Genomic DNA, 19,641 nt, shown 5'->3' on the forward strand with positions numbered 1-19,641 from the left:
AGGGCCACGCAGTCTGCCTCCCGCAATACACAAATTCCCGGGGGTGGTGGTTCCCGGGGCTTGAGGGGGGTCATTGAGGTCCACATACTTTTAAATTTTGTTGGGGGGGGGGGTTGGACGCGAAAGTGGTGCAAGGGGGTTGTAAATATGGTACACAGTGTTCTGTTTTACTTTGCTTTCCTTTCTGTCATGTAGAGGATCCTGGGTAAATATAACCGTTTCTGTACAGCCAGTACCTTTCAACCCTACCCCCAAACGGCTTTCTGCCTGTTACTATAGTAACAGTTCATGAAGCACTTAAATTAGCACAGATTTTAGAAGTTCACCACACTATGTTGGTAATGATGTTGTAGTTTTAAAACTTTTCTATAGGAACCGTTGGTTGTAGCAATAGACTCTGGTAAAGATCTGGTAAAGAGTTAGCCTCAGAATTATAGTTTCAAATTATAAATATCATTTCTATTGGGGACTGCTACCCCCACAAACAAAAGACGTAGATACTTTTTTAAAATTAACTTTTATTAAAACAATAAATAACTAGAACCATAACTTTAACAAAACAATATAATAAACAACATGTGATATGGACTCCAATAGAAGTATGGTAGGTAATCTGCAAAACAAAAATAAAATGAGTGTTTAAAATTAGATCGATGTGACTAAATGAGGGGAAACATTACAAGTCAAACTAACGCTTGACGATATTTACTTTTTTTTATTTACGTGTGCTGTGTGCCTGATACATTTCACTTGTTTTATAGGCTTGTGTTCAAGCGGTGTCTGTATAGAAGTGCCTTATTTACATTACAGATCAGTAGGTCTTTAAAATGATTCAGAGATGAGACAGAATTAGGTGAGAGATCAAGTCATTATGCAGGACAATATTCTTTAGGGCTTATTTACAAAACTCTTGCGCCACTTTTGTGTTACTTTTCTCATGTTGAAAGTGACGCAAATTGGCACAAGGGGGTTGTAAATAAACTTTTATTTCTAATGCATTTAATCAGAGGTATTGTATATCTAGGCCGCTCTGCTTACTTTGTGTAAACACTGTGACCAACAGAGTTCACAACTTCAACTCAACTTTGGTTCTACACGTCTGAGTGGACAGCAGCGTCCATAACTTTAAAAGAGAAAGAGAACCGGTGTGAGAGAGAGAGAAATATAAAGAAAACAACATTAAAATTGTGAGAGAGAGAAAGTTATAGATGGAGCGGATTTACAAACCCAGCCTCCACCACCCATGGACCTTCCTCCCCGTTGTTGCCACTTCCTTTGCTATGCCTTATCAATCAAATCTCTTCACTTGACCTTGGGTGTAGTCGCTCTCAAAACGCTTCCACTGGCCATTGTACATGCAGACTTTGGTCCACTCTTTTTATCCATTTATGTTTGCACTTTGAGATATAACGTCCTACCTCTGCTCTTCATCTCCTACTTTCTCCTTTCAAATTGTCTTGGAAAGACCTTATCAAGCCTTCAAGAAAAAAAGTAAGAAGGCTGGGAAACCACTTTACATGTGAGTTCTGTATGCCATCCTAATACCTAATAATCTAAGTTGATGCTTGCTACCTTTATGAAATGCACTTATGTTGCAGTGTTCATTCTTGTCTGACTGAAATTAATTTCCACAAGTCTTAAAAAAGGTGAATGCAAGAAAACTGACTTGCTGCATATGCAAGACTGTTTTCCAGAGGAGACCCCAATAAAAAGTGCTGGTCTGGAACTGCAAGTATGCAGAAGCCTTTGCAGATCAAGCATCTGGTCAACTTTGCAAGGGAAGAGTTAAGGACATTGAGAGAGGCTCCTCCTGCTTCATGAGAAGGCCCAAGTACCAGTGGAGCAACACCGTCAACCTCTACTGCACAGCCTAATATTCGTCCCTAATTTGGAACCATTTAAGAGAAAAAGTAAGAAGGTTGGGAGCCCCGTATGCCATCCTAATACCTAATCATCCATTAGTTCTACAGAGATCCACCCTGTATCAGACCCATCTGTACAAGTGTGAATTGCAGATTATCTGCCACCAAAAACCCCTCAAGTACTTGTATCCATTTCTTTTTAACTTCGTCGTCTAGTCATATTGAGAGTATTTACCTTAACGTTAGCCATTAAAAATTTGTGAATCTTTTTGGCTCCATACAGTAGAGAGACTCTAAATGTAAAAAAGAAGTACATTAGCGCATCATTACAGCAATGGTAAAAATTGTAGTAGCTAATTTGCAATATTTTCTACATGTTTTCAGGGGTTTACTGATCGAGTACATAGGACAGTCACAACTGTTCAAAACAAGTTGTAATGGCAGGATAATAAACATAATTTTAAATTCACAAACATAATGGAAATATCAATCAATCAATCAATCAATCAGTGACACTTATAAAGCGCGCTACATACCCGTAGGGTCTCAAGGCGCTGGGGGTGGGGGGGGGGGTAGGGGGGGTGGTGCCGCTACTGCTCGAACAGCCAGGTCTTCAGCTTCTTCCTGAAGGAGAGGTGGTCTTGGGTCAGGCGCAGGTCGGTCGGGAGGGAGTTCCAGGTCTTGGCGGCCAGGTAGGAGAAGGACCTTCCTCCTGTAGTCGCTCTTCGGATGCGGGGGACGGCGGCGAGGGCGTGGTTGGCTGATCGGAGGTGGCGCTTGGGAGCGTAGAAGTTGACTCGGCTGTTGAGGTAGCTCGGGCCTTGGTCGTGTAGGGCTTTGTGTGCGTGGGTGAGGAGGCGGAAGGTGATTCTTTTGTTGACGGGGAGCCAGTGAAGGTCTCTCAGATGTCCGGAGATGTGGCTGGTTCGTGGGATGTCGAGGATGAGTCTGGCTGAGGCGTTCTGGATCCGCTGGAGTCTCTTCTGGAGCTTGGCGGTGGTACCGGCGTAGAGGGCGTTGCCGTAGTCCAGTCGGCTGGTGACGAGGGCCTGGGTGACGGTCTTCCTGGTCTCGGTGGGGATCCACCAGAAGATCTTCCGTAGCATGCGTAGGATGTTGAAGCACGCCGAGGAGACGTTGTTGACTTGCCTGGTCATGGAGAGGGAGGAGTCCAGGATGAAGCCCAGGTTTCGTGCATGGTCTGTCGGTTTGGGTGCGGTGCCCAGGGCGGGAGGCCACCAGGAGTCGTCCCAGGCGGAGGGTGAGGAGCCCAGGATGAGGACCTCCGTCTTGTCCGAGTTCAGTTTCAGGCGGCTGGTCGTCATCCACTCGGCTACCTCTTTCATCCCTTCGTGCAGGTTGGCTCTGGCGGCGGCGGGGTCGTTGGTCAGGGAGAGGATCAGCTGGGTGTCGTCGGCGTAGGAGATTATGCTGAGGTTGTGTTTGCGTACGATGGCCGCGAGGGGGCTCATGTAGACGTTGAAGAGGGTGGGGCTCAGAGATGATCCTTGGGGGACGCCGCAGATGACTTCGGAGGCCTCTGACTTGTACGGTGGTAGGCGGACTCTCTGTGTTCTTCCGTCGAGGAAGGAGATGATCCATTCCAGCGCCTTGTCCTGGATGCCGATGTTGCTGAGGCGCCGTACTAGGGTGCGGTGGCAGACCGTGTCGAATGCCGCGGAGAGGTCTAGGAGGATGAGGGCCGCTGTTTCTCCATTGTCCATCAGGGCTCGGATGTCATCGGTGGCGGCGATGAGGGCGGTCTCGGTGCTGTGGTTGGCTCGGAAGCCGGACTGTGAGGGGTCGAGGGATCCGTTCGTCTCGAGGAAGGCGGCCATCTGCTTGTTGACGGTCTTCTCAATGACTTTGGCTGGAAACGGGAGGAGCGAGATGGGGCGGTAGTTCTTGAGTTCGGTGGGGTCCGCTGTGGGTTTCTTGAGTAGAGCGCTGAGTTTGGCGTGCTTCCAGCTCTCAGGGAAGGTGGCGGTGTCGAAGGATGTGTTGATGATGTCTCGCAGGTGGGGTGCGATGACAGCGTCGGCCTTGTTGAAGACGTGGTGAGGGCAGGGGTCGGTCGGTGATCCGGAGTGGATGGAGTTCATCGTGCGGATGGTGTCTTCGGTGCTGATCGGGGTCCAGGCGTGGAGGGTGGTGGTGGGGGGTGGTTGTTCGGTCATGGTGTGCGTTGGTTGGTTGTTGAAGCTGTTGTGTATGTCCGCGATCTTGTTGTGGAAGTATGAAGCGAGGGAGTTGCAGAGGTCTTGCGATGGGGTGATGTCGTTGTTTCCTGCGCTGGGGTTGGAAAGCTCTTTCACGATGTTGAAGAGTTCCTTGCAGTTGTGTGCGTTGTTGTCCAACCGGTCCTTGAATGCTGTTTTCTTGGCGGCGCGGATCAGCTGGTGGTGTTTCCGGGTGGCAAGTTTGAAGGAGGTCCTGTTGTCCGGTGTCGGTTCCCTTCTCCAGACTTTCTCGAGGGCTCGGCAGTTCTTCTTGGAGCTCTTCAGTTCGTCGGTGAACCATGGGGCCTTCTTGCTGCCGGGTCTGCTAGGCGGGGTCCTCAGTGGGGCGAGTTCGTCCGCGCAGTTGCTGATCCACTTCGTGAAGTTGTCGGCGGCCTGGCTGGGGTTCGCTGAGCTGGCAGGAGGGTGCTGGCTCAGGGAGGTGGCGAGCTGGTCTGCTGTGATCTTGTTCCAGCTTCTGCGGGCGGCCTGTTGCTGGTGGTGGTGGGTCGTCGTTCTCTTGAAGGTGAAGTGGACGCAGCTGTGGTCCGTCCATTGAAGCTCAGTGGCGTGGCTGAAGTCGATGTCTGTGCTGGAAGAGAAGACTGCGTCGAGTGTGTGTCCGGCGAGGTGGGTGGGGGTGGACACCAGTTGCTTGAGTCCCAGGTTGGCGAGGTTGTCGAGCAGGGTGCTGGTGTTGCGGTCGCTGTTGTTCTCCAGATGGAAGTTGAGGTCTCCCAGGAGGATGTAGTCAGCGGAGGGGAGGGCATGCGGGCTGACGAAGTCGGCGATGTCCTCGCTGAAATATCTCACTATACTATGTTCAAATTTTAAGCTGTGCCTTTTTATAAAAAAATTCAGACATAAACAAGTACCAAGTAATCCGAAGTTTAGCCACCACTAGGGTATTATACATTTTCTATCATAAAATGTTAAAGTCAAACCTGATGACTCTATTAGGTCCATTGCAATTTTCATTGAGCTTCTTACAACTAGTACGTTCATTTTTGAGACATCGGTGTAATGAGCTAGACAGGAGGATATACTTTCTTTAATCTCGGCAATTGGCTGCTGACTTATGTAACATTCTGCAAACTGAACAAAAGAGTTAAAAATGTATATGTTGTACAAATGTCCAAGCTTAATTTTAATGTACAGAAAAAAAATTGTTCTCAATAGGATTGGGGTTGAAAAGCAATAATCAGAGGTTTCAAACGAACCAAGTTAGGACCATACTAGTGGTTAGACATATTCATATGCGAATACCAATATGCTTTCGATGGGCACTATGTACGCGCTTTGTAGGTGTTCATAAGTGTCATCCTTAAAAGCCCTCTTTACTATTTACAACTATTCTAGCGAAAACAGTTAACATAAAATAACATAAAGTAATGTATCTCCAACAAATTAATGTTTTTGGAAGTATCATTACCAGCATGCAAAAACACCACAATTGTAGCTGTGCTGTTATCTTTGGTTAGATTCTATCTCTAACTGCCATTGGTCATATTCAGGACGCGTCAATATCTGTAGGAAAACCTTTTAGAGACATAAGAATGGTTGTTAAATATTTCGCTTTGATTCAACATGTCTAGATTATAAATTGTACGTAAAGGCATTTTGCTAGCATTATTGACTCATTTTACAAGCTTTTCTTGCATATCTGCAATATGGTACGGTCCAGTAAACTTATGCTCCAAAATGCCTCCTTTTCTTGTTGTTCGTTTGCAATTTGTCAGAAGTACTAACTCACCTTCTCCGAAGGTGTACAGCTTATATATTAGTATGCTCATCTAAGTCATTTGTCTGTGGGTGATAGGTTGAACTTACAGAACTTTCTATTTGTAAAAGCTTAGATAACTCCCAATTAACCTAAAAAAAATAGGTATAAATATATTTGGCAAGCAAAATAGGAAATAGTATTGCATTATACAAATGTTAGGCCAAGATTGGTCACTCACTTAATGCACAAACTCCAGGCCTTGATCTGATAGAACCCTTATTGGATTTCTATGATCTAGAAATTGAGAAATAAACATCAATGAAAATTAAGACATGTCTTCAAATAAAAAAATTCAAAACAACATTTTCACTTTGTATCTCAAGTGCAGGCTAAAAACGTGTAACAAGCATTTAAATGAGAAACATATGGGTTTCAGAAACAAACGTCTATAGGTCTATCACAATGCAGATTTACATTTTATAAAAATATTTATAGAAGCAAGAACAATTATAACTCACACATTGTTCAATTTCAAATGACATATTTGGCTAATAAAATCGGGAGGACATGCTTTTTTCCCGTTTTGTTGATACTAGAGTTCCAACTAAAAACATGACAACAGCACAGTTATCTGTCTGTAAACCCATGAAATATACAAATGCTTATCTCAGAATGATTTTCTGTCATGAAATGTTAAAGTCAAACCTGATAACTCCATTAGGTCCATTGCATTTTTCGGCTGATAGCATATGGAGAGCAGTCAGTGGATCTGATGTGTCGAGTTATTGACCACCACCAGGGATAGTGCATGGGCAGGAATAAACAGCTTGTGGCGACAAGTTCGTCCCAAGATTAAGACATCTGTATAAAGAGCTAGAAAAGGGGGCAAATCAAGTTTAATGTTATTAAAAAACATGGAGAGCGTGCTAAAATACAACATTGACCAATCGATTACATGTAAACTGCATGGGTAGGATGAAACATGTGGCGCACTACTTAAAAAAGTAAAGGCGGCAGGATTAAGTGTTTGCCCAGAAACATCGGCTACGAAGGCAAGGCAGTCGACGTTTAAGAGCTGGAAAACACGCTAAAATACACTATTGCCGAAAACATTACTTTTGCAATGCATGGGGCACGTGACTCACTACTTACACGAGAAAAACTACATCGCATTAACTTGAACAGCGCGTAGCACACTGCTGCGGGAATGACCACGTGGCGCTTGGCAAATTAAAGAAACATGGCAGGATTAAGTGATTTGCACAGAACAAAGTATACGAAGTTAACGTTAGAAAAAAGCAGGAAAGCGTGCTTAAAAACAACATTGCCAAATAAAACAAAAATTTGCATTTACGCGGTACTTAAAGACTGTTCAGAATAATTAACTTAATTATCCTTAAAAAAAGTGCTCACCTACGAAGAAGTGGATACGAACACTATCAATGGCTGTGACTGCGGAATAGGAAAAGTTCGAGAAAGTTGGAAGGTTATAAATGCTTTGCAGAACGCTGATTGGTTGAGCATGATGTCACTGGGTGTGAGAGCTGTGATTGGGCATGTTGTTATTGAGCATGCGCAAATAAAAGGAAATACGTTCGGGGTACACGGCCAGATGGTCAGACATATTGTGCGCATGCACAACATTAACACGCATGCGCTACCACAAACATGCATACACAAAGTGAAGGCAACTCCTAGGATGTACACACACAGATGGGATTCGGATATCGATAGAACACCGGCTCCCGCAGGAGGCGCGGAGCCAGCGGGACCGTGGGGGGATTGGAGACCCCCCCACGGTCCCCAACGGTGAGCGACAGCCCAGGGGATGGGCTCCCCGGGGCTACAAGTGGAGCAGGAGGAGGGCCACGCGACCCCCTCCCCATTAACAATTTTTTTTTTTAATGCCCGGCCCTGGGAAATGGGCTTTCCGGTGCCTTGAAGAGGCCTCAGGAGGGGGGGCTATGCAGTCCTCCTCCATAAAAAAATAAAAAATTAATTGCCCATGCCCCGTGGGACGGGTTCCCCGGTGCCTAAAATTGGCCACGGGAGGGGTCCCACAGGGGTCTCTTCCCATAAAGAAAATTAATACGGATACTGCGCGCATTGTCATCGTACCATAAGCGCACCCTCCCGATCATGCGCTGAATGCTAATTGGCTGTGAAGTGATTGTCAACATTCAAAACTAGAAACTGTTGGCAGTCATTTTATGCCTCTGTAGAAGGGAGGCCGAAGAAGTTTGTGAAATGTGTGCTTAAAACGTGAAAAGGGGGAGGGTAGATACACCCTGACCCTCTAGGTCTCATCAGAGGGTCCCAGAAATGTATTATTAAAAAAAAAAATCGCGGGGTGCGTGTATGATCCGCGCATTCTAGCAATATTTTTTTTTAAAAAGAAACATGGGCTTCCGCGCGTCCTTTCATAATTTGCATTCATTCAACTGTTTAGAGGAGATGCAGCAGTGCTGGATCCAGGATCCACCACTGACTAAGAAAAGGTAACAATAACACTACTTACCTGCTAAGTGAATTTCCTTACATAGGCTAACATTGACTGGTTTAACTTAGAAATTCTTCTAAGTGTTGAGTTTTGGACCTTTAAAATATTCACCTAAAAACATACAAACAACTAATTCCAATTTACTCACCTGTTATATGGAGAGAACCCAGTGCTGCAGCTTTAAGCCCAGCACTGACCTTGAAAAGTAATTCTAAGCATACTTACAAGTAACTTGTATTTCCTTCCATAGGAATCCCCTTCCTATGAAAAAAAATAAAAAGAAGAAATTTAGATTTGCGGGTCAGGTCTTGGGGGATGGGGTCCCCAGGGCCCAAAAAAAGTAAATGGAAGGGAGGCGACACACTGTAATGGAATTTAAAAAATAAAATATCTAAAAATAAATAGTTTACAAAAATTTAGTAAATCAGTATCATAAAAATAAATAGAAGAATAAATAGATTTTAAAATTGTCATTACAAAACCTTTGAAATTCACTAAAAAAACATGGGTTTCAGACATGTTATAGTTGGGAATTAGCATTAAAAAAACCTTTGATATTCACTGAAAAAACCATGGGTTTCAGACATGTTATAGTTAGGAATTAGTAATTAAAAAACCTCAAAAATTCACTGAAAAAAACACAGGTTTGATGAGTGTTATAGTTAGTTGGACATTTCACTCGTACAAAACCATTGAAATTAGCCCGTTATATTTAGCTGTACTAACTATAACTCTCGCACCCGCAATCCACTGCTGATGTCACATATTACATCATTCATGACATGGTCAGTGACATCACTGATGACATCCAGTGAATGTGGTTTGTTTCGATAGTTAAATAAGTATTTTTTTAATATATATATATATATATATATATATATATATATCTCAATCTACCTTGAAGACTGAGTGCATATATAAGTGTCTGAATGGAGGATTTAGTAGCAAAGTGATTGACTGTCTAAGTGACGAATTTAAAGTGTCTCCCTACATATATGGTATAGTAATTAAACTTTGTGAATACCTGTATCACTCTATCTCTTGTTGTGTAAACTGCTATATAAGTTGGTTACTAGCTATGTGAAAGTCTATATTATAAATTAATTAGTTAAGTGAGTATTTGTATGGGATAGTGAATGAATGTGTGTATGGTTATGTGGGAGGTGTGTGACTGTCCAAAGATGTGTAAATAGTTGATTTAGTAGGTATATGAGGTTAAGACTGTAGGTGGAAACAGTTGTTTGGGTGAGTGAATCTCTTTATGGGTGTGGTGATAAGTAAATACATTTCTCAATGATACATGTCCACAAAACTAGAAATATAAAAAGCAGTGTATGTGATAGTTGTATATAAATAACTATGCATGAGACTCAGTGATTGTATGAGTCACGTAGGATGACTGCATAAGTGAATAGGATGTGTGCTGGTGTGTAATGTTGTTGTAGGTGTATAAATATATTTAATAGTGTTATATTGATCTTTGTTAGCATGTATGAGTGAATCTGTAGGTAAGTGTTTAGATGTGTGTGTAGATGTAGGAATCACTAAGTGGGTTTTTATGAACTTGCATTGGTGTGTCAATGGTTTCAAGTATGGTACTTCATATTGTACAATGAGTGTTGAAAATTTATACTAGTGTATGATAAGATGTATCAGATTGTCATGTGGATGATGCCATCAGCGATGTCATCAGTGATGTCACTGACCATGTCATGAGTGATGTAATATGTGAAATCATCAGCAGTGGATTGCGGGCGCTCGAGTTGTAGTTAGTACAACTAACTATAACGGGGGAATTTCAGTGGTTTTGTACGAGTGAAATGGTGGAGAAGTGTGGCTCAGGGGTTAGAGGCGGCAGACCCGGAAGCTGAGACCGGTCCTGGACCAGGGTTCAATTCCCCGCCTCGGCGGGTCTTGGGCTCAAAAATTCCACGGACTCGATAATTCTCGTTCCGGTGCCTACTCGACTCACGGGTTCACGCTCTGCGACTCTGGGCAATAGCTTGCTTAATCTCCACTACGGCCCCTCGCGGCGGGATGCCTGGCTTTCACCTTGTGGATACCCTGCTGGGGTTATCTCACAGGGGAATACCAGGACGGGTTCCCAAGGCAAGCGCCTTGATGCCTTCGGGTGATACGTGCGCTATATAAATCGCAATACATTTACATTTACATCTAACTAGAACACTCCTGAAACCTGTTTTTCAGTGATTTTCTGAGGATTTTTAAATGCCAATTCCTAACTATAATTTGTCTGAAACCTATGGTTTTTTCAGTGAAAATATATGTGAGTGTGTGTGTGTGTATATCTATATTTATATATATATATATATATATATATATATATATATATGTGTATATGTGTATATGTATATATATGTATATGTATATGTATATGTATATATATATATATATATATATATGTATATATATATATATATAGTGGGTTTATTCTGGAAAGGTCGTAAATAACTTTGTTGCTTAATCAATGGGTACTTTTCAATTCTGTTTCAGTTGCTATTTCGCTTTTAGCCACTTGTTTTAGCTTTGGGACTAAAATATTTGAAACCTGCTCTCAAGTTCTGAAGTTCTGTGTCTTCTTAAATGTCTCTGCTCTGAATTCTGGAGTTCAGCCTTATATCTCTGCAACTCCACATAGGGAATTCTATTGAATACTAACATAGAATAAAAGACTACTGACTAAGCATATAAATATGTAGCTATATGTTTTTTGAAAATATATAACAGTAGCTGTTCAGTTTTTTTAAAGCATACTTGCTTGAAATGTAGCTCCGTGCTTCTAAATAACTTCAAATGGGCATAGAATGGACATAAGTGAGAAATGGTAATATATATAAATCCCTTTCTTATCAAGTCCCTTTGTTTTGCTCAGTGATTACTTGGGGGGTAGGCTGCAGTAAGGTGAGAAATGTGTTCTCATATGACAGTTTTACAATATATGCTCTAATTGTATTTACAGTGTTTGTATTACAGATAAAAAATGTTCTGCATTTTTTAATTTTCCTAGACTTGTTCTTGTATAATATTTCAGTTTTGATGTTTTGCTCACTTATTCAATATATATTGTCTTTACATTATATTTTTATATTTGTTTACGCCGCCTAGTCATATTACTGAATGCTATACCTTTATTTGGTTACAGTGTAATGTTTTGTTACTATTTACTCTTTCCTGTTTGCATTTAAACTTCAGGTCTGTCACATCCGGACTGTAATGATCAAGTATAGCCCAAATTTTGATAACAATGTACGAATGTAGTTGGAAAATAGGTTGTAGGAAGGCATGGCCTGGTGTCCACCATATCCAGATTCCCATTCTGCTGCAAGCAATCCAAACTGTAGGATCACCTCAGTAGATTCTGCAGACAAAGAGGCTTTCCGTGAATGTTCATTGTCTGTAAGAAAGAAAGGTGGAGGTTAAAGTTGTTCGCTGCATCAGCCCCTGCTCTGAAATCCCTATATTACATGTTTCCCTGCCTTACACCAGCTGCAGTTAATCATCAGTCATCTCTTCCATTCTACCAGTTATCACTCCCCTTTCGAGTCTGGGTTGTAGAACTCCAGCTAAAGTCTCTCTCTCCACTGGAATTAAACATGATGCACCAATGTGCCTCACTTACTGTTGGGCTGCGGGGCATGATGGGTCGAGTTCCCTAAGGGTTAACATCTTAATTGGAACTTAGACTGAAAAGTTGGATAACAAATGTATAGTTTTTATGTATAGTTTTTTGAGCATGCTATGCTGGAATTCGGGCACCAACATTTCATATTGCTCTGTGCGTTTGTGTGACTTGATATAATTTTAATAAAAATAAAGTTAACTTGATACCCAAAATATCTTCTTATTGTTTTGTGAGCCTCTTTAGCATAGCACATTTGGAAATTATCTTGTGCATCAATTTTGATTTTGTAAATGTTTGACTTTTAGTAGCAAATTTTCCTTTCAATAGGGCGCGCTGGACGTGTTTCGAAGGGGTACTGCTACAGGCTTGTATTAAAGGATTTCTGGAACAACTTCATACCGGAAAATGTTGTCCCTGAGATGTTGGTAAGATAAAATAAATTGCTAACATCTTTACAAATGTTGAATTTAATTTTAGTTTAAGAAGACTTTGTTGAAGCTCTGCATGGATGCAAAGATGTATTCACGAGAGGCTTACATGGAGTTTCAGTTTCTGGTTGATGTGAAAGGACATATGTCCTCTCATTTTGGGGCACATAGTGTGCCTTGTGGTCTTTAACCACCTTTGTTTAAGATCTTTTGATTCTTGCTGAAAGTGTCTAGGAATTGCTGGCATTGGAATGTGAGGAACACCTTACAGTATCTGCCGTCATCCGCCCCCTATTACTGTTGCAGGGATTCTGCTCGGACACAGATCTGTGCACAGAGACTCAGGACCTCAGTGAATTAGGGTGTGCCAAGAACTCACCTTGACACCCAAAATCCCCTACCAGACTAGCATCAGTGTCTCATTAGCTCTTCGTCTTATAGCAAAGTAACCAATGATTAGACAACCCAGAACATGCGACTTAGGATACCTCAGGTAAGGTGGGAAACATGAACACTCTTTCGTTATACTCTCATACCAGAACAGGGAGTAAAGGGATACACGTGCAAGTTTAAAATATTTATTTTAACGCCGTGATCTCAGGTGCAGCATCCTAGCTAATATAAGCAGACATATTATAAGAAATAAGATTGTCAGCATAGTTACAATTCCATAAAATACAAAGGGAGAAAGCATGTTATAATGCTAAAGGGAAACAGGTTAAATATATACCTATATTTCACCCTCCCTTGCTAGTAGGTTATGTTATAATTAAAGAAGGTCTCTTATGCTTGCATAGGTAACCCCCTACCTCAAAGATTAGCAGGAGTGAATCACATCGAGTTCTGCACAAGCTCTCAGCGTACAAATGTTCTCCAAGTGTGTTCAATCATGCCTACAAAGTGCATTGTTAAAGGCGCCAGTATCTTAGTTGGCAACAGCTTCATATATTTTATGGCTAGAACCTGCGCTGATCAGTTCGAACAACAGATACAGTGTTGTTATAACCTTGAAGGCCTCGGGACTCACTGTTCAGACAAAGCTTACAAAGCAAGTCTAGCAATGTAGAAAAACAAGTTATTCTCATGTGAAGCAAAACACTCTGCCTAACTCTAAACAATAGCTAAGGTGTGTGCTGTGTGCAAAAGAAAGCAAAGGTAAAATGGCGTTTAAACTTCTAATAAGCTCATGCTAACTTAATACTGTATGAACGCAAGGCTCAACCCTACTACATTACTTGATGGGCATATTAATTAATATCTGTTTCTTTGGGAAAGAGTTGTGGTTGTTTTAATTGCACGCTGCACTCTTTAGTATTTTTATTATTATTGCACAGCGCATTTCATTTTTTGTTAATTTAAGCCTGACAAAGTATGTTATATTGTATGGTGGCTATATTACTATACTGTAGTTTTACATTATTTGCTTTGCAGCCCCTAAGTGTTGACCCTTGCTCAGTGTGTCAGAATTTCGGCCAGTGGGTGGAAAAAGGAGCTTTTGGGCACTTTGATCCAGTTTAAAGTTTTGTTTACAATGATATTTGTAAAATCAGTCTCAAGCAGAAGACGTGATTGAAGTCACATACCATTAGACTGGTGTACGCTACTACATTGAATATTTAAATTATGTTCTCACCTGTTAGGGGTCTTGAACTTATCTGTTCTCCTGTTAAGTAGGGAAGTGTGACGGGAATGGAAAGACAAAGAAGCCATTCTGAGATGTACTCAATTCATGGTGTGCACTATTCTATGAAAGCAGACTTAACCAGATGCAGAATTTCTAATTGTTTTGTTACCCCATTGCATGATGTTGTAGTGTACCTATCTGAAAGAGACTATTAGTTATAGATACCTTACCTTAGAATTACCCCTAGGTTTCAGACTAGGTCTGGAGACTTTTTTCTTTAGCAGTACCCCTGCGCGTCCGTAGGTGGCGTCAGTCGACTCCGTTGTTGTCATGCTCACCGGAATGATGTTGTGGTGTCTACTTAGACACTTCCTCTGTGCTCTGACGTCCGTTCTTTCTTTTTTCACGCCAACCAGCGCAGATCCGGAGAGAGCGGTAACCTTAGTTGACTTTTGTCGACTTCTTTTTCTAGTGGTTCAACTCCTTGTGCACATAGGGATGTCCCATTGTCTGACCGGCTCCAAGCCTAGACTCCTGTTACAAGTTGTTGTCAGTCACGGACCCATACCTCGTGTGCCCCTATTGTGCGACCACGTCTCAAAGTCGGGCTCCGACTTTAGGGCCATGAACTCGAAGTCTTTGCAGGAGTGGTCCCGAAAGCTTCAGGCAGTCAGCTACGCGCCTCTCAAGGTCCCGATCGAGAGGGAGGACGCAGGACCGGTTGTGGAGTCACAACCTTTATTCATCATCGAAGTCTTTGTCTTCGGGTAAGTTTAAGCACAAGAAGAAGGCGAAGAAGCACCGTCGCTCTTTGCCTTCGTCCCGTCCATTGGCCCATGGGACGCAGAAGGTCGTCGTCTTTCGTCTCCACCCGCGGAGCCTGCTGGGATGGCTCCGAGCTTCCCTCCCTTCCTGGGAGCCGTAGTGTCCCCTGCATTTTACGAAGCGCTCTACTCCATCTTTGGGCAGCCCGACTCCACTAGCCTTCGATGCCAGCGGCTCTGGCCTTGTCTCTGCAGGGCCTACAAGGATTCAGGCCTTGATCTGGATCGGTACCGGTCGACCTGACAACACCTCCCCCAGCACTGATTCCTCGGAAGACGCCTCCGCAACCTCTGACGCCGGTTGGGTCTCCGATCGGCGTCGACCCCGGCCTCCTCCTCCACACAGAGTGGGACTGGCGTCAGTTGATGCTGGTACCGACGCTAGAGGGTGCTTTTGTACTATTGGTCTACCCTGGCGATACTTATCGCCCTGAGTGGCGGCCAGAAGAGGGTGGCGAGGACTGGGAGGGGTCTGCTGACCCTCTGGCAGACCAGCTTGAAGACCAAATGGACTGGAGAGAAGGTTTGAGTGATGCCAGTGGCATGGATACTCTCCCAGAACTTGGTCTGCTTTCTTCCCCTACCATAGCTAGTGAGAGGGAGCTTCCTACGCTGTGGTGTTGCGTAGGGCAGTTGAGGCCTTGGGCCTCGAGCATCCTAAGGTGGTGGTCAGGACTAACCTGACTGAAGTGCTTCAGCCAACAGCAGCGTCTTTGAAGCCCTTGTTGCCTTTCCCTGACGTCCTTCTGGGTTCCTGATCCAAGCACAGCAAAGGGGCTCATGTGGACTGGATGATCGCCCGACGCCACTGCCCGGCACCGGGCTCTCCCAACACTCTACCCCTGAGAGCATGGTGGTCCAAGCCTCATCTACAAAAGGAAGCACTTTCCATACAGCCCCTCAAGATAAGGAATCCAAGAAACTGGACCATTTTGGAAAGATGTTCTCTTCCACCAGCATGGGACTGTGGTCAGTGAACACAGCATGTCTCATGGGCCGTAACACACATTCTGTGTGGGACACGGTTGCGCATGTGCTGCCACAGTGCCGGAGGAGTACCGGGCTGCGCTCACCCACACTGTTGCTGAGGGTCGATACGCAGCGAAGTTCACCATCCGGTGTGGGCTGGACACTGCCGACTCGCTTAGTAGGGAGATTTCCACGTTGATAGCCCTGAGAAGCTACTCCTGGCTGAGAACCTCTGACCTCTCTGGCGATGCCCAATCTACCCTTTTGGACATGCCCTTTGATGGCCGTCACCTGTTTGGCGACAAGGCAGACAACACGCTCGAGCACTTCAAGAACTCTAGAACTACAGCCAGGTCCTTGGGCCTTGCAGCAACTTCTCGCCCAATGCAGTCTGCCTTTCGCCCCTTTCGTGGCTACGGAGGGGGTGCCCTACCACATCCCACCCAGTTCTGCGCAAGCCACCCAGCCTCTGCGCTGCTTGTGACGTCGGACCCAGCGTCGTAGGTCTGGTGGCCAGAGGGCGAGACAGTTGACCAATGCCCCCTCTGCAGGTGCCTCCAAACCTTCCTAGTCCGACCTTTTGAGTGAGACAGGTGGGTTTAGCATGTAGTCTGAAGGGGTACTACCTCCCCTTACAAACTTCCCCTCCCGCCATGCCACCACTCCATCGCATGTCAGAGGATCACTTGGCGCTTCTGCATCAAGAAGTTACAGCTCTCTTGGCCAAAGGAGCTATCGAGTGAGTGCCCGTGCCAGAAGTAGGTTGTGGTTGTTATTCTCACTACTTCCTGGTACCCAACAAGGACATAGACCTGCATCCTAGCTTGGATCGTCACCGCTTCCTATGGAAGGAAAAGTTCAAAATATTGACATTAGCTCTGGTCCTGTCTGCCCTCGACCCTCGAGACTGGATGGTAGCGTTGGACTTGCAGGACGCTCACTTCCACATCCCCGTCCTGCCAGCCCAGAGGAGTTATCTACGGTTTACTGCAGGCCACAAGCATTTTCAGTTTGCCGTGCTCCTCGTTGGCCTTATCAGCGCTCCTCGGGTGTTAACGAAAGTGATGGCTGTGGTCGCAGCTCATCTGCGCAGATCAGGGGTTCAAGTCTTCCCCTATCTCAAGAACTGGCTGTTCAAGGCGAGTTTGCCCCAGGCTGTTGTCTCCCACCGTAAATCAAAAAGAAGGGTTAGGGAGTGAAGAGGTAGTGCTCATGAGAGTACTATGGTGGATGCATCCTCCTCCATGCAAGGTATTAGCAAGCAAAAAGATCCACTTCAAAGAGGTTTACTGTATGTCTATAAATGTAAGGCATACACAACGTTTGTTAAAATACCCCTCACAAACCAAAACCACCCTTAGTGTCATGCTTCATCATCGGGGTCTTCCCGCCCCGCTGCGGGACGGGCGTGCTGCGACTGGCAACTACGCTGGAGCTCTTTGATATTGTAAGTGCTATGTGAGGTGTGTCTGTTCTGAGTGAAAAAGGGTCAGGGGCGAAGGAAAAGGTGATGTTCAAAAATACCTGGCCTTATGGTATCAAAAAAACTTTATTTGGTCATAGGCTGGTACTGTTAAAAAGTGTGGGTCGAAGAGATCACGCTAGTAATGTGCAGATCCTTCTTTGGGTGTCAACATGTTTCGAAGCTGGAAATGCTTCTTCGTCAGGACAGGGTATGATCCCTTGGTCACTCACTATGTTGCTATCAATATATGAAGAAAAATATGTACAAGTGATATTAAAATGCAATACATATGTGGTATGGGTATATTTTTTCTAAAGCTCTATCAGTATTTCTGACTATAAGCCTGTAAAAAGAGAGAGCACAGTTAATTTGGGGCGCTCCCAATGCGCAAACACAGATCACCTAAGGAACAAAAGGTGATGCATAGTGAAAATTTCTACAGTTAAACATCGGTGCTGTGACCTGATTCGGTAAAGGAAGGGGAAACAGTACACACAACGAAACAAACATAAAACAGAAAGCCCATACTCTATATGATGAATTCAGAGTAGGTTTTTTGGCAAAAAAAGAAGTGAGTTCTGTTTAGAAAACAACCAAGAGTACATACTAGAAACATAAGGAGTCAATGCTCCATGAGCCTCCGGGTTGAGAGGTAGGTTGAAACTTTCATCTATATGTATGGGAAAAATAAAGAAGAAAAAACAAAACCAAAGTCTTGTATTCTGGCTCCTTGGGGAGAAAATGCCTTCAAAAGTAATCGTTTGTCAAAGGAAAGTAAAGCGTGGTCAGTTCTCCCCAAGACAGCTATGCCGTACTTACATTAAGTCGTGCAGTCATTGCTTCTTCCTCGTCAACCCGCAGTTCTGTGGTGTGAACTAGAGGACGAGTAGTGGGGTTTATATGCACTACTTGATTGATTAATTGTTTTGAAATAGTTTCCACCTGGCCGTGTTACGTCTGGCCGGAAGCAGCATGAACACTAGAATGTTCCCTACTGTTTTACGGGGGTTTTTCGTGGGTGCCATGTTGGTGTTATAAAGTTTGCCTCCTCAATAGTAATCATAGTTATGTCGCAAGCGTATCAAGTAAACGGGCCCTGTACACCCTCTAATTTTAGGTGCACAAATACATTATAGGGAGCAAGTTGTAGTCCTACAAGATATACGTGTTAAACCCGGTGGCCATGTTCGAAGGAGGAAGCGCTAGAACGTGATCACATGTAGCGGGTAACTCCAATTGGTTAGTTACCGAGGGGCAAACAATACTTTGTACAGATCGTGATGACTTAAATGGTAATCTAGAGTCATTAATGCGGGTGGCCCATCATATAAAGGTAGAGTTGTGGGAAAACCGAACTGCCCTTAGATGGATGATAGAAATTAAATAATCCTGCGTACGTGGTGCTCCTCATTTAGAAACAAGGTAAATCATGTTAGTAATTTATGTATGAGGACAGGGTACATCGAATACATAGATACGGAGTTAAGAGGAGTAACTTTTAGTTAGATATACACACTGGCTGTTAAAAGGGTACATCAAATACATCGATAATACAGGAGCCAGAGGAGGTGATTGGTGGTTTTTAGAGGAGTAACTCCCAGTTAAACGCGCACACTGGCTGTTAGGTGTCAATTTAATTGTGCCCAAGGAATGTCGTCACTGAGCCCTGTGATATATGTGTCAAGGCGGAACACCCACCGCTGTTCTTTTCCAAGTAGGCCTCTTTCATTCTGGATCTGCTCAATCACAGTCCATTGCAGATATTTTATGCCGTGACCCATTGTTAAATAATGGTTGGCCATCTTGGTCGTGCTTTACTTGCATCGGATGTTGCTCTTATGCTCGCCGATCCGTATCTTGACCGGTCTTGACGTCATTCCTACGTATTCCTTGCCACAAGGGCAGGTGATCAAGTAGATGACATTTTTGCTGTTGCAGTTTGTGACGGTTCTCTGCTCCCTTGATGTGCCATTTGTACATTTTATGGTCTTGCTCTTCTTGGTTAATTCACAGGTGCTGCACGAGCCGCAAGGATGGTGTCCCTGTACTGATTGTAATCTTGTTGTGCAAGAGTTTTGTCCTTCCGTGACCCTAGGTCTCGTATGAACCAATATGTCCCTCAGATTCCTATCCCTCCTGTGTGAAAACATAGGTTTTCGGAAATCAAGGGTGCCACAATTGAGGATGTTCCAATGTTTACTGACTATTTTGGAGATTTTGTTGGAATTAGTGTTGTAGGTGGTCAGACAAATGGGGCGTTTCTCTGGTTCCTTTGGTGATAGGTCCTCTAATAGTGCTTCCCTGTTGTTGTTCCTAGCTCTTATAAGATCTTTCTGTACAATCTTTACAGGGTAATTTCTTTTCAGTAGTTTTTGTTCCAAATC

The 19,641-nt window shown here is 43.8% G+C and overlaps 1 protein-coding gene across 1 annotated transcript in view; it reads left to right on the top strand.

Moving 5' to 3' along the window:
* Positions 1–19,641, top strand: part of TDRD9 (tudor domain containing 9) — a 2,495,642-nt gene that overhangs the window by 863,237 nt on the left and 1,612,764 nt on the right. Inside the window, exon 14 of the mRNA XM_086937885.1 lies at positions 12,275–12,372. Coding sequence (XP_086794011.1) covers positions 12,275–12,372 — 98 coding nt within the window. The remainder of the gene's footprint in view (positions 1–12,274; positions 12,373–19,641) is intronic.

Source organism: Lissotriton vulgaris, chromosome 9, assembly GCF_964263255.1.
Source record: "Lissotriton vulgaris chromosome 9, aLisVul1.2, whole genome shotgun sequence".
NCBI lineage: Eukaryota > Metazoa > Chordata > Amphibia > Caudata > Salamandridae > Lissotriton > Lissotriton vulgaris.